The sequence below is a fragment of the Mustelus asterias genome, chromosome 1 (genome assembly GCF_964213995.1).
Source record: "Mustelus asterias chromosome 1, sMusAst1.hap1.1, whole genome shotgun sequence".
Taxonomy (NCBI): Eukaryota; Metazoa; Chordata; class Chondrichthyes; order Carcharhiniformes; family Triakidae; genus Mustelus; species Mustelus asterias.
Window position 1 is genome coordinate 139,779,327 of NC_135801.1, and position 12,173 is coordinate 139,791,499.

The following is a 12,173-nucleotide window of genomic DNA, read 5'->3' on the forward strand; positions in this document are numbered from 1 at the left end:
GATGCTGAAACTGTCTTATTTTATGTGTGAATGTATGAACATACAAAATAGGAGCAGAAGTAACCTATTCGGCCCCTCGAGCCTGCTTCACCATCCAATAAAATCATGGCTGATCTGATTGTGTTGAGTTCCACATTCCCCATCAGCCCCGATATCCTTTAATTCCCATACCCAACAAGAATCTATCTACCTTGGCCTTAAAAATATTCATTGACCCTGCCTCCACAGCCTTCTGAGGCAGAGTTCCAAAGCTGCACAACCCTCCGAGTGAAAAAGAATTCTGCTCATCTCTGTCCTATAAATGCCTCCTTGTTCTGGACTTGTCCACAAGAGGAAACATCCTTTCTGTGTCCACCTTATCAATACCATTCAGGATTATATATATTTCAATGAGGTCACCTCTCCCTCTTTTAAATTCTAGTGAAACAAGCCCAGCCTTTTCATCCTATCCTCATAAGACAACCAGATCATTCCAGATATCAATCTAGTAAATCACCTCTGAACTGCCTCGAATGCATTTATATCCTTCCTTAAATAAAGAGACCAAAACTACACACGGTATTTGAGATGCGGTCTCACCAAAGCCCTGTATAACTGAAGCATAGCATTCTTACTTTTGTGTTCAATTTCTCATAGTAAAGAATTGCATTCAATTAGCCTTCTTGATTACATGCTGCACCTACATAATAACATTTTGTGACTCATGCAGAAGAACACCTAAATCCATCTGCACCTCCACATTCTGCAGTCGTTCTCCATTTAAGTAATAAACTTTTTTATTCTTCCTGCCTTCCTTGTATCTGATTTTACTATTTTAATTTTAGCATTTCTTCTGGTAAACCCCAATTTCAGTTTGAATGGATCTTCCTTTTCCTAAAATGTTAGCAGTGCTCTCTTAGTTTAAAGAAAGTTCCCTGTTTCTGCTTGTGCAATTGAGCAATGCAGATTTCATAAATTGTAGTAGGGTGGTCTCCACAAACTTCCAAGGAAAAAAATCTAAAAATGTTTTCAAAGATTAAACACATCTCCACTAGCAATGCAGAAAAGTACAGGGCCAAAAAAGATCAATTCGCCCATTGATCCATAAGAAATAGGAGCAGGAGTAGCACATATGGCCCTTCAGGCTGGCTCCAACGTTCAGTAAGATTATGTCTGATCTTCTACATCAACTCTACCTGCCAAAACTTATCCCACATCTCTTGATTTCCTTTGTGTCCAAACATCTGTTGATCTTGGCCTTGAGTATACTTTATTGACGAAGCATCCACAGCTCATTGGGCAAAGAATTCCAAAGATTCATAACCTTCTGAACAAAGAAATGTTTCCTCATCTCAATCTGAAATCACGGACCCCTTTACCCTGGGACTGGAATTCCTAGTTCTAAACTCAATAGCCAGGGGAAACAAAGTCTATCATGTTATGTTCTCTGAGAATTTTATATGTTTCAATGAGATCACCTCTTATTCTTTGAAATGCCAGAGACCTGGTCCACTCAATTTCTCTGAGGTCAGCCCTTTCCTCCCAGGAATCAATCTATTGAGCCTTCGTTGCACCCCTTGTAAAGCAAGAATATAATTCCTTGGGTAAGGAGATACAGTGCTCCACATACAGCTTCATAAAAGTTCTATATAATTGTAGAACATTGTCATTTTGCTTATACTTTCTTGTTCTTAGCCTGAATTGCAAGGGAGTTGGACCATAATATACCATTTGCCCATCTAATTACTTGCTGTACCTGCGATCCAGTCCAAAACACCAATACACCTCTCAAGGACAATTATGATTGGACAAACAATGCTGATCTTGCCAGTGGCATTCCTCCTGTGAAGGAATTAAAACAAAACGCACCAAATATAATTCTAAACCTTCCATATTTTTTCTACACAATTTCATTCCACTGCCTCTCCATCAAGACAGGTCTAAATGTTTGTCACTGATTGCATAGTTGAATCTAATTTATCTGTGCTGCTTCGCTTTTCCAGCTCTGGTTCTCAAATTTCTGTTGCATTAATAGTCTTAAGATTATAGGTTAAGGAAATTGATCTAGATCTTGGCTGCTGATTTATTTTTTGTCTCATTTTGTACTTTGTTCTGCAAGAATCATTGTATCTCAATAAAGCCTGCAAAATTCTTGACTCTAAAGGGCTGCATTAACTATTGGGGATAATTTATTTAACTTGATCATATTTGACTTCCTGACATATAGACGCGAGTGATGTTGACTCATTTCCATGTTATATTTTGAAGACTTATAAAAACTCCCTTTTCTCTATCATTGCATGGCAGGAAAGAGAAGTACTGAATATGAATATGGTCACTCAGATAAATCAAGCCGCAGATACGTGGGGAATCCGCTGCCTAAGATATGAGATCAAGGATATCCATGTTCCACCTAAAGTGAAGGAAGCCATGCAAATGCAAGTACGTGTGAACTTTGAAGTTTTCTTGAAGGGAAAACTAATTGGCACACTTAACATTTTGTGTCTGGGAAGTGCTTATATTTATCAAAATTCTCACAAGAGGGTACAATCATAAGTCTCAGTTTAGAATATGGGCTGTTCATTTTATTTGTCACAAAAAGTATTAGACATTTGGCTTCTGTTACTTAAATGTTCAGAAACCAGATGTCTCTTTATTTATGAAAGTTTTATTTAAAAAAATGTTTTCTTCACTGTAAATTAAACATTATTTCCTATCTTTAAACTTCTCCCTGTGCCATCCATTATTTCACAACTGAGAAGGAAACTAGGTGTCCTGCCTCCATAATTCTTGATAATGCCCCCACCCGCAAGCCATCCATAAAGAGGCACATAAGAACTAGGGTGACAGTGAAGTTTCCTCTGTTCCTGATGAGGAAGCATCTACAATTGGTGTTTTCCTTCATGGTCCGGTCTCTAAACTACTTTTCATGATGATGATCACGAATGAGGTCTACATTTCTGAAACACTACATTTATGCATCACTAGGTGCCAATGTCGCATACATCAGATTGTACAGATTATAATATATATGCCATGTATGTATGCAGAACAATTCTAGCATAGATTTGTATAATTAATTAACTTCATAGCATATTGTAAGGGTTCTGACTAACCTGTCTGGCTTGGTAGCACAAAAAGAACATGGTCTGTTCAATGGGTTACTTTATTTCAGGTTGAAGCTGAAAGAAGAAAACGTGCCACTGTGCTGGAATCTGAAGGAGCTAGAGAGGCTGAAATCAATATAGCTGAAGGAAAGAAGCGATCTCGCATCCTGGCATCTGAGGCAACAAAAGCAGAAAATATTAACCAAGCTGCAGGTTGGATGTTCATTGCAGAAACTGCAGATTTTTCCCCTTTTGCTTAAATAGATCTCACTTCCGTTTTACAAATTATTTTATTTATTTTTCCATAGTAAATTGCAGACTTTGATTTAAGTATCTAAACACATCTGAGATAGTTCAAAAAATAATTGGATTACATTTTAGCATGATACCTAATGATGCTTATCTTAAACTCCAGTGTTTGTGGATCTTAATATCAGAGCTGCATGACAAACCTGTTGTGATTTCTCTGCCCCCTCCCTCCGTGGTTGACTGCGACACAGAAAAATTGAAGATTTTTTGATCTCAATTAGTATGATAGGTGTCCCATTAGGTTCAGTCACAGTGTATAATGATTTAAATGATATTTGTACCTCAAGTCTTGAACCAAGCTTAATTGGACAATGTTTCAAGTTTAATCTGGTTGAACAAAAAGGTTGAGAAAGGGGCCACGTCGCTTTTGGACAAACAGATAGTCATTTGATCAGTTTTATATATAGAGTGGACAGTTATTTTTAAATGCAGTCGACAGTTACTGAAAGTTAAGGATGGCTTTATTTACTGATTTAGGCACTAATTAAAGATCTGTTGCTATTCTGACAGCGTATTTGGGAGTTCTTAAATTGATAACCTAATTTAAGCAGCTCCCACAGTGGTTAGAAACTCTGTGATGATGAGCCCTGCACATTTCAGCAGAAGATGATGCTAAAATGTTTGCAAACATTTCAGCTGAGTGTGCCCATTAGATGCTACCTGCCACAATCCTCAGCATTGCAAATGTGAGTTTCCAGCCAACTTCTTTCTTTCTCTCACATACATAACATGAACAAATGCCAGTGTCCACCTAATTTGCTGCACTCTGCATTATATAGATGAATTTTTAAAAATAAGCAGCTGAGTGTATTGGACAAAATACAGGCTATGAACCCTGATAACAGCCTGGCTGCAATACTGAAGAGATGGTCATTCCCAAGCAAAACTGTTCCTAGTAAACCCATGACATTGACAATATGGAAAATTGCCCAGTAGTTAAATGATGAAATAAGTCATCTATAAAGATAACTAGTTCAATGAAGCAGAGTTATGATTATGTCAGAACAATTCCATTTTGATATCAGCCCAGCCTTGATCCGGATCTGGATGCAAGAGTGAGAGCATTTGTCCTTGAAATCAGAGCAGCATTTAACTAAGGATTGCAGCAAGGAGCTCGAGACAAAGTGAGGCCAGCAGGGTTTAGGTTGCGTAAGCTTGGATTGTTATCGTTGGAACAGGGAAGACTGAGGGGGTGACCTGATCGAGGTGTACAAGATTATGAGAGTCATGGATAGAGTGGATATGGAGCAGCTGTTCCCCTTAGTTGAAGGGTCAGTCACAAAGGGACATTGGCTCAAGGTGAGAGGCAGCAGGTTTAGAGGGATGTGAAGCTGAAATATGGTTAGATGTAGGCAATGTGACATAGGTGGAAATAACTGGCTTAGGTTATGGATAGGATGTGGATTTTGAAGCTCACCTCTGAGACAAAGGGACAACTTGTGTTGCTGGATTAAGTACCTTCAGTTCTTGAGTGATCCTTGCATATAGAAATTCCCCTATCTTTCCAAGCCCTGCATCCTTCCTGAATATCCTGTACCCCTGTATGTTACACTCACTTCCATCATTCTGGATTAATCATGTCTCGGTGCTCCTTATAAATTATTTTCATTCCATTCAGATGCTAGATTATTTCAATGCAAAAAGTGCTGGATTATTTCTGTGCAAACCAACACAATCACTTCATTCTCCCCATGAATTTGATATGATACTGCTCCCTGTGTCCTGTTTATCTTTATGAATCTGTAATTGAATATGCCCACGTTTAAGCAGAAAATTAATTTTTTTACATCTAAGGCCTTAACAGTTTTTTCCTCAAGTGATCATAAGAGACCTATTAAGAGCTTTTTTTTTCATTTTAAAGTTTGAGTAAATAGTTTCCAGACATCTTGTTCCTTCTGAATAAACTTGCCCTTAAAACAAATACCCACATAAGGTTATAATCAAACCTCAGTGATATATGTAAATTACTGAAGCTTCACTGCCAAAGTTTGCTTGTAATTTTAAATTATCTATTGAAATGATTACAAGGTAACGTGGTGTTTGTTGTATTTATAACCTCTTGTCTCAAACATGTTAAATTTACATATATCAAAGGACCAAAACTGATGCATACAGAGAGGCAATTTAATTAAATTTTTATCTTTGTTTCCAATTCCATTTGAAAGACTATATTGTTGTTTATCAAGTTCTATATTTAGCACCTTAATCAAAATAAACTATTCTTCAGATTCTTTAATCTCCCAGATTATACATTTATGACCCAGACTGTGGAATTCTGCTATTTTACTTGGTATCTGGTTCACTATCCACCAAAATCTGTCAAGTCAAACTTATTGGTAAAAAATATATTGATGCTAAAAATGGAGTTCAATTATTTGCTGCATATGTGTTGTTTTTGACTTTGATGATTTATGCTTGCCTTTTCATATTTCATTTCTGTGACTTCATAGGTGAAGCTAATGCAGTCGTAGCAAAAGCAAAGGCAAAAGCAGAAGCCATTCAAATGTTGTCTGAAGCTCTTAGTCAACAGGTATGATAGAGTGAATCTACAGAGCTGAATTATGTTAAAATCTGTTTTTTGATTTTAAATGGAATGAAGAAAGGAGGAAAAATTACACTTCATTTTTTTTCCTTTATGTGATTCACAGTGTGGAAGTCAAGCAGCCTCATTGAGTGTAGCCGAGCAGTATGTGTCTGCCTTTAGTAACCTGGCCAAACAGAGCAATACTATTCTTCTTCCTTCAAATACCGGTGATATCAGTAGCATGGTGACGCAGGTAAGATGGATAGCCCAACATTTTAGATTTAAGGTGATCTGCATTTTGGTAGTCTTGATATGTATTTGGAATCCAAAACAAACTAGTATCGGTGAAAATCTAAGTTTTGCTATTTTGTTCATAAAAGTACTTTTGTCTTGTGTATTTTTCTGCATTGGTACAGTTGTTGCTCTTCTATTAAAAACATAGATTTTCTTTTGGTGAGAGTGATAGAACTTTAAGTCAGTGTTTTGATTCAGAAAATTAATCAAATCATGCATTATTTAATTTTTTAATTTGAATCTTTCTCAGATTTTGGTAGCTGTTGCAGATTTTAATTTGATAACTTCCTGCTGAAAATAGTTTGCTATTGTGTCATTGAAATAGAGTTGGAGTGATTTTCAGCCTGCGTTCGCTGCCAGAGAGAATGCGGACGTGGACTGAAAATCCGAAGAGAATCGGGAAACGCGATTCTCTCTGAAGAGATTGTGTTCCATGATTTTTCCTGTCCCTCGCCAGTGAAGTCATGAGGAACATGCCCACAGGGCAAGAACCTCATTTAAATTTGTTTTAATACATTTGAATATAATTAACAGCCCCCACCCCCCTGCCCTCCGCCATCCGCCATATATTCCCCTCTAGCCATCACGTCAGCGAGGTTTACAAAAGGTTCCGCCAGGGCTATACTCACCTCTACGTCTCCAGACCTCGACAGGTTCATGTCTGAGTAGAGGTGAGTATAGCCCTGGGGAACCTGTTGTCGAGGTAATTGAGGAAGATTTGAAAGAGTGCTATGAGAGATAATCATGCAAAAAAGATACTTTGAATAAAACAAATGAGACTAACAATAGTCACAGGTGGTATGCATCCTAGCAAACTTGAGTACCTGAACATAGAAAATAGAAGCAGGAGTAGGCCATTTAGCCCTTCGAGTTGCTGTCATTCATTTTGATCATGAAAGTTGAAGAAATATCGATGCAAACAATCAAAATTTCCAAAACACTTTACAAATCAAAATTGTGTCAAAGGCCTAGAGGGTGTCAAATATTAAAATCAATTATTATGCATATTAGAAAACTCAATGGTTGAGAGTTGGTGGTGACACAAATAATTATCTAAAGATCTTTGAAAATATGGATTATACTGAAGGTGTCAAATTTTACAGTCATATTCTTAAAGGCTGGTGGAAGGCCCCTGGGTATTGATTATTAGTGAACTTTTAAAGCACAATTATAAAATTAATGAATACATAAAGTTGCATGTGTTAATCAGGACAATTGTCTTGGATATACAAAGCCTGAGGTTATACTTAACTAATTTGAGTTTTTTTTGAGGAAATATCAGTGCACAGTGGTATACGATGATAGATGTTGTATAAAGGGATTTTTATGTTTCATCAAATGCCACATGTAGATCAAAGCATCACTGGGTTCGGTTTACAAGTTCAAGCTCCTGGATGCACTCCCCATTATTTGGGGGTTTCATTTTCTGTACATTTTTTTTCTCCTTAACTGCAGTCTGCTGGCTGAGGTTTCTACAAGTGCCAGCAACCTTCCAAAGGTACACCTGTCACTCTTCATTCATGAGCCCAAAAACTATATCACAGCCAAACCCAAGATAGTCCAGCACACACACGTGCCCAGTGCGAGGGGGCCACTGAAAGTCAGGTTAACCCTCTCCCTCCTCATCACCTGGGATATTGAACCCCAGTTTGAATATCCATTGCTGCCATGGCTGATATTTGAAAACTTAACACACCAGGGACCAAACCTGGAAACATTTTCTGATCTTTGATTCAGAACCATACTGCACAGTATGTTCTGAGTAAATGAAAGTTTTTTCTTTTTAAAGTGAATGACTTGCCCACTAGATTCTGCACAGTCTTCCCTGCAGAAAGAATTCATAGGGAAATGGTCTGGTTATGTCTGCCAACAAGTTTATCCACTAATCTGATGTACATCAATTGAATAACTCTTTGCATTCAGTTTGGAAATTTACAAACTTCAACGCTGTTCTTTTCTTGATATTATCGGATACTTTTTCTGCAATAAACACATGTTTTTTGTTAGGCAGTATGTGAAGGAGGGTAAGATTAAAATGGGACATAATACACTGATATGTTGAACCGGCCCACATTCAAAATGATGACAGGGCTGGGAGTAGTGGGGGTGGTGTCAGGGGAGTGATATCCTTTGTTCGGCATGTCTTATCATTTTCTTTTCTTTTATTATTTGGTAGAATTCCAGTGTTCATGATAACAACAAGCCAAATTAATTATGTTGTGCCTTTCTAAAAATTAGTTACTAAATTTAATGCCAATGCGATTTTGTAGTTTACTAGTTGATTTACGTGCTACATGTTAAAATATGTTTTTTGTGCAGTTAATGCTTGGGCTGTTTCTATTGCTGTCTGTGTTGAATATTAAACTATCTGCAATTTGTATGCCGCAGGCCATGGGAATTTATGGTACCCTGACTAATAAACCAGCAGCAACAGAAGATAAACTAACAATGGATGCCTTCCATGCTGACAAATCACCCCAACTGGTTGGTGGAAATCAAACATTCCCTTCAGAGAGTGAAATTCTGAAGTCAAAAATGATCTGAAATTTCTGCTGGATGATGGGATGAAAATTGCAACTGCAGAATGTGTCAGATTCAAACCATTTTGAAATTTGAGATGAGAACGTGTCATGCTTACAGCAAAGCACTTTTATACTCTTGGAAGAACTGATTTTGTTGGGTGCCTGTAGCTTATTTTCCACCTGTACAACTGCATCATGGATATAGAAAAAGTCTTTCTGAACTGGTGGGATCAGTATGTTGCATTTCCTGAAGAAGAAAATAAATGTTTAATTATTTCTTTCCCTCCCACCAACAAAAGTTTCACTGTTTTAATTTTCCTTTTGACTGGATTGGCATTGGCATTCACCTTGCTTGCAAATGGTAAAACCTGACTGAGCAAGTGACCACAGTATGAAATGTTAACTTTAGCAGTATAATGGTAATGTTTTTGGAAAAAGTAGATCAGTAAAATGCAAAGGTTAAACAGAGACTGTTGCTTAGTAACCAATGTAAATATTGTGACCAAGTGAAATAATTGTGGTATAAGATAAAACAAGGAAATTGACATTTTGGAATCCATAATTGCACATCCTGTTTTTTTTAAAGAAGGAAATGAATCATCTTTTAGGAACAATTCAGATTGTCAAATAATATTTCATAAAATGGTTTGTGATTTATGCTGATTATTTGAGGTAATTTAAACCAGTCTTATCCTCCAAATGTTATCCTCCATTCCTGTGAGCTGCTTTTCTCCTGGGCAAGTTTGTTTTCAGTACATGCAACTGTATCTGAACTCTCTGTCATGAACCTGAGCTCACCTCATCTCAGGGAAACTTGCACATTTAATTGACAGATTTATCTGCCCGTAAAACTGTACAACCTAAATTTCTGAAATCTTCATTGCAGATGCAGTTTCCAGGTTTACAAAGACTAGATGAAATAATCCTATGCTTTTTACAGTGCTCATCTTTTATACCAGGCACGTTTGTGCAAACCAAATTTGTCCACTATACATGATAAACAGTATTTTAACAGTATAAGACATAGCGGTGCACAGTGCAAGAAACCAAGCAAGACTGTATGCAATGCAAGGGGATTTACACAGTAACTTCATTGCAATGTGAGCCTACTTGTGACTAATAAATAAACAATGATTCTGCATTAAAACTGTGAAGCAGTTATACAAGTTTCACCAAAAGGACTGTGGAATCCGAATTTGAATTGTTTCCCTCTGGTAGTTTTGATGACAGACTATATCAATCTAACGGTCTCCAAATCTGGTTCTATATGTGGGTGTATATTGCAATACAAGAACAGCAAACCAACCATTGGCCAGTGTGACCAAAATCTCTTCACTGCCCAGATCTTGTACCTGTTCTTAGTTTCTCTTCCAACCCTTTTGAACTCTCATTATATCCAGCATCGCTGCAAAGTCACTTTTTCCATGTGCTCACCAAGGTAACATGGAGTAGAGAAATTGTCCTCTGACAGTCCATCTGCAGCTATATTCATAAGCATTCATGACAAACTTTCATCAGTAGTTCATACCATCATTAAAAAAGCACTGCTATCTTGAAGTAATGCCAGATTGTTTGCAGATTGACTGGCATCTTTCAGCAGATTAATTATGTCCAAGGGATATTGGGTGGAACTCTCCATTTTGAGAGTAAATGTGTCAATGGGTGGTTCCGGTGGCACCTGTTCCTCCAACCAAAATAGCGGGATCCTATGCCAGAAAGCTTGTTAATTATGCACAAGCAAGTTCCCTTCCGACTCTCCTGGCAAGCTGATTTATCTGCCTGCCCTCAGCTGATGTCACACTCTCCAGTCCACCTGTCCTCACCAGACTATGCAGGATGTCAACAACCTAGAGCAAAAAGGCGAGCAGCTTCGAGAGGAAGTCTGTTCCTTGATTCAACCACTTTCCCCATGAACCCATCACCTACAAGGCACCCAAGCCCCAGTTGGACCTCTACCCACCAAGGAGAAAGTACAACGAGACCTGGGTGTCCTTGTATACCAGTCAGTGAAAGTAAATGTGCAGGTGCAGTAGGCGGTAAAGAAGGCAAATGGTATGTTGGCCTTCATAGTGAGACAATACAGTTAATGTCTTCCTGCAGTTATACAAGGCCTTGGTGAGACCACATCTGGAATATTGTGTGCAGTTTTGGTCTCCTTATGTGGGGGAAAATGCCCTTGCTATAGAGAGAGTACAGGAAATGTTTACCAGACTGATTCCTGGGATGGCAGGACTGACATATGAGGAGAGATTGAGTCAGGATTATATTTGCTGGAGTTTAGAAAAATGAGGAGGGATCTCATAGATACTTATAAAATTCTAAGGATGTTCCCGATGGCGGGGGAGGCCAGAACTAGGGGTCATAGTCTGAGGATACAAAGCAGATGTCTACCTTCCACTATTCATCTTATTGATGCACCTCTTGTCCCTCTGTGTTCCCTTTCACCCTCCCCCCTTGCACAGCCCTCCTTCCACATTGCCCCCTTGTCCTTACTAGGCCACACCACTCCTCACCCAGCCTCACCTCTCACTCCATCCCCAGTTGAACTTTGGACCTTTGTTGTGATGGCAGCATGAGTCCCACAGCACAATCCTGTCCTGTTTAGGACTGAGATGAGAAATTTCTTCATCTAAAAAGTAGTGCCTGTGGAATTCTCTACCACAGAAAGTAGCTGAGGCCAAAACATTGTATGTTTTCAAGAAGGAGTTAAATGTAGCTCTTGGCTTTAAAGGATAAGAGGGGGGAAAGCTGGAACAGCTTAATGAGTTGGATGATCAGCCATGAGTAGGCTCAAAGGGCAGAATGGTCTCCTGCTCCTATTTTCTGTATTTCTATCTGGAGTGTTTGTGCATCCCCTTCCAGTAAATGATGTTGACCCTCTTGTTTGTGATCTTTTGTGGCAGCCTTGTTGGAGTCCAGCTTTCCTTCCTCCTGTCTACCTTCCATTATTCATCTTATTGATGCACCTCTTGTCCCTCTGTGTTCCCTTCCACCCTCCCCCCTTGCACAGCCCTCCTTCCACATTGCCCCCTTGTCCTTACTAGGCCACACCACTCCTCACCCAGCCTCACCTCTCACTCCATCCCCAGTTGAACTTTGGACCTTTGTTGTGATGGCAGCATGAGTCCCACAGCACAGTCCTGTCCTGATGAACACTGCCGTGTGGCACCAAGGGCAAGAAGACCCCTGTAATCCCCAACCTCAGGCACAATACTGATCTGATTCGATGACAAGGAGAGTTCACTTGTCCAGCAGCATGGGGCTGTCCATCAAGACCATGGCATGGTGATGGAGGCAGGAACAGGTCTGGCAGTATGATGAACAGCATGTAGGAGCAGTGCAGCACTATGGCAGAAAGTTGTTGCACTTATCTCAAAGTCTCTGGGGAACTGAGGACCCCCTTGTGCACACACCCATTTGCAATCGGGTTTGATGCCG

The 12,173-nt window shown here is 39.0% G+C and overlaps 1 protein-coding gene across 1 annotated transcript in view; it reads left to right on the forward strand.

Annotated features, from left to right (window-relative positions):
• The window catches only part of stoml2 (stomatin (EPB72)-like 2), a 50,157-nt gene extending 40,248 nt beyond the window's left edge, over positions 1-9,909 (forward strand). Inside the window, exons 6-10 of the mRNA XM_078219479.1 lie at positions 2,287-2,421; positions 3,155-3,299; positions 5,846-5,925; positions 6,044-6,172; positions 8,602-9,909. Of these exons, the coding sequence (XP_078075605.1) occupies positions 2,287-2,421; positions 3,155-3,299; positions 5,846-5,925; positions 6,044-6,172; positions 8,602-8,757 (645 nt within the window). The 3' untranslated portion in view covers positions 8,758-9,909. The remainder of the gene's footprint in view (positions 1-2,286; positions 2,422-3,154; positions 3,300-5,845; positions 5,926-6,043; positions 6,173-8,601) is intronic.
• The last annotated feature ends 2,264 nt before the right edge of the window (positions 9,910-12,173 follow it).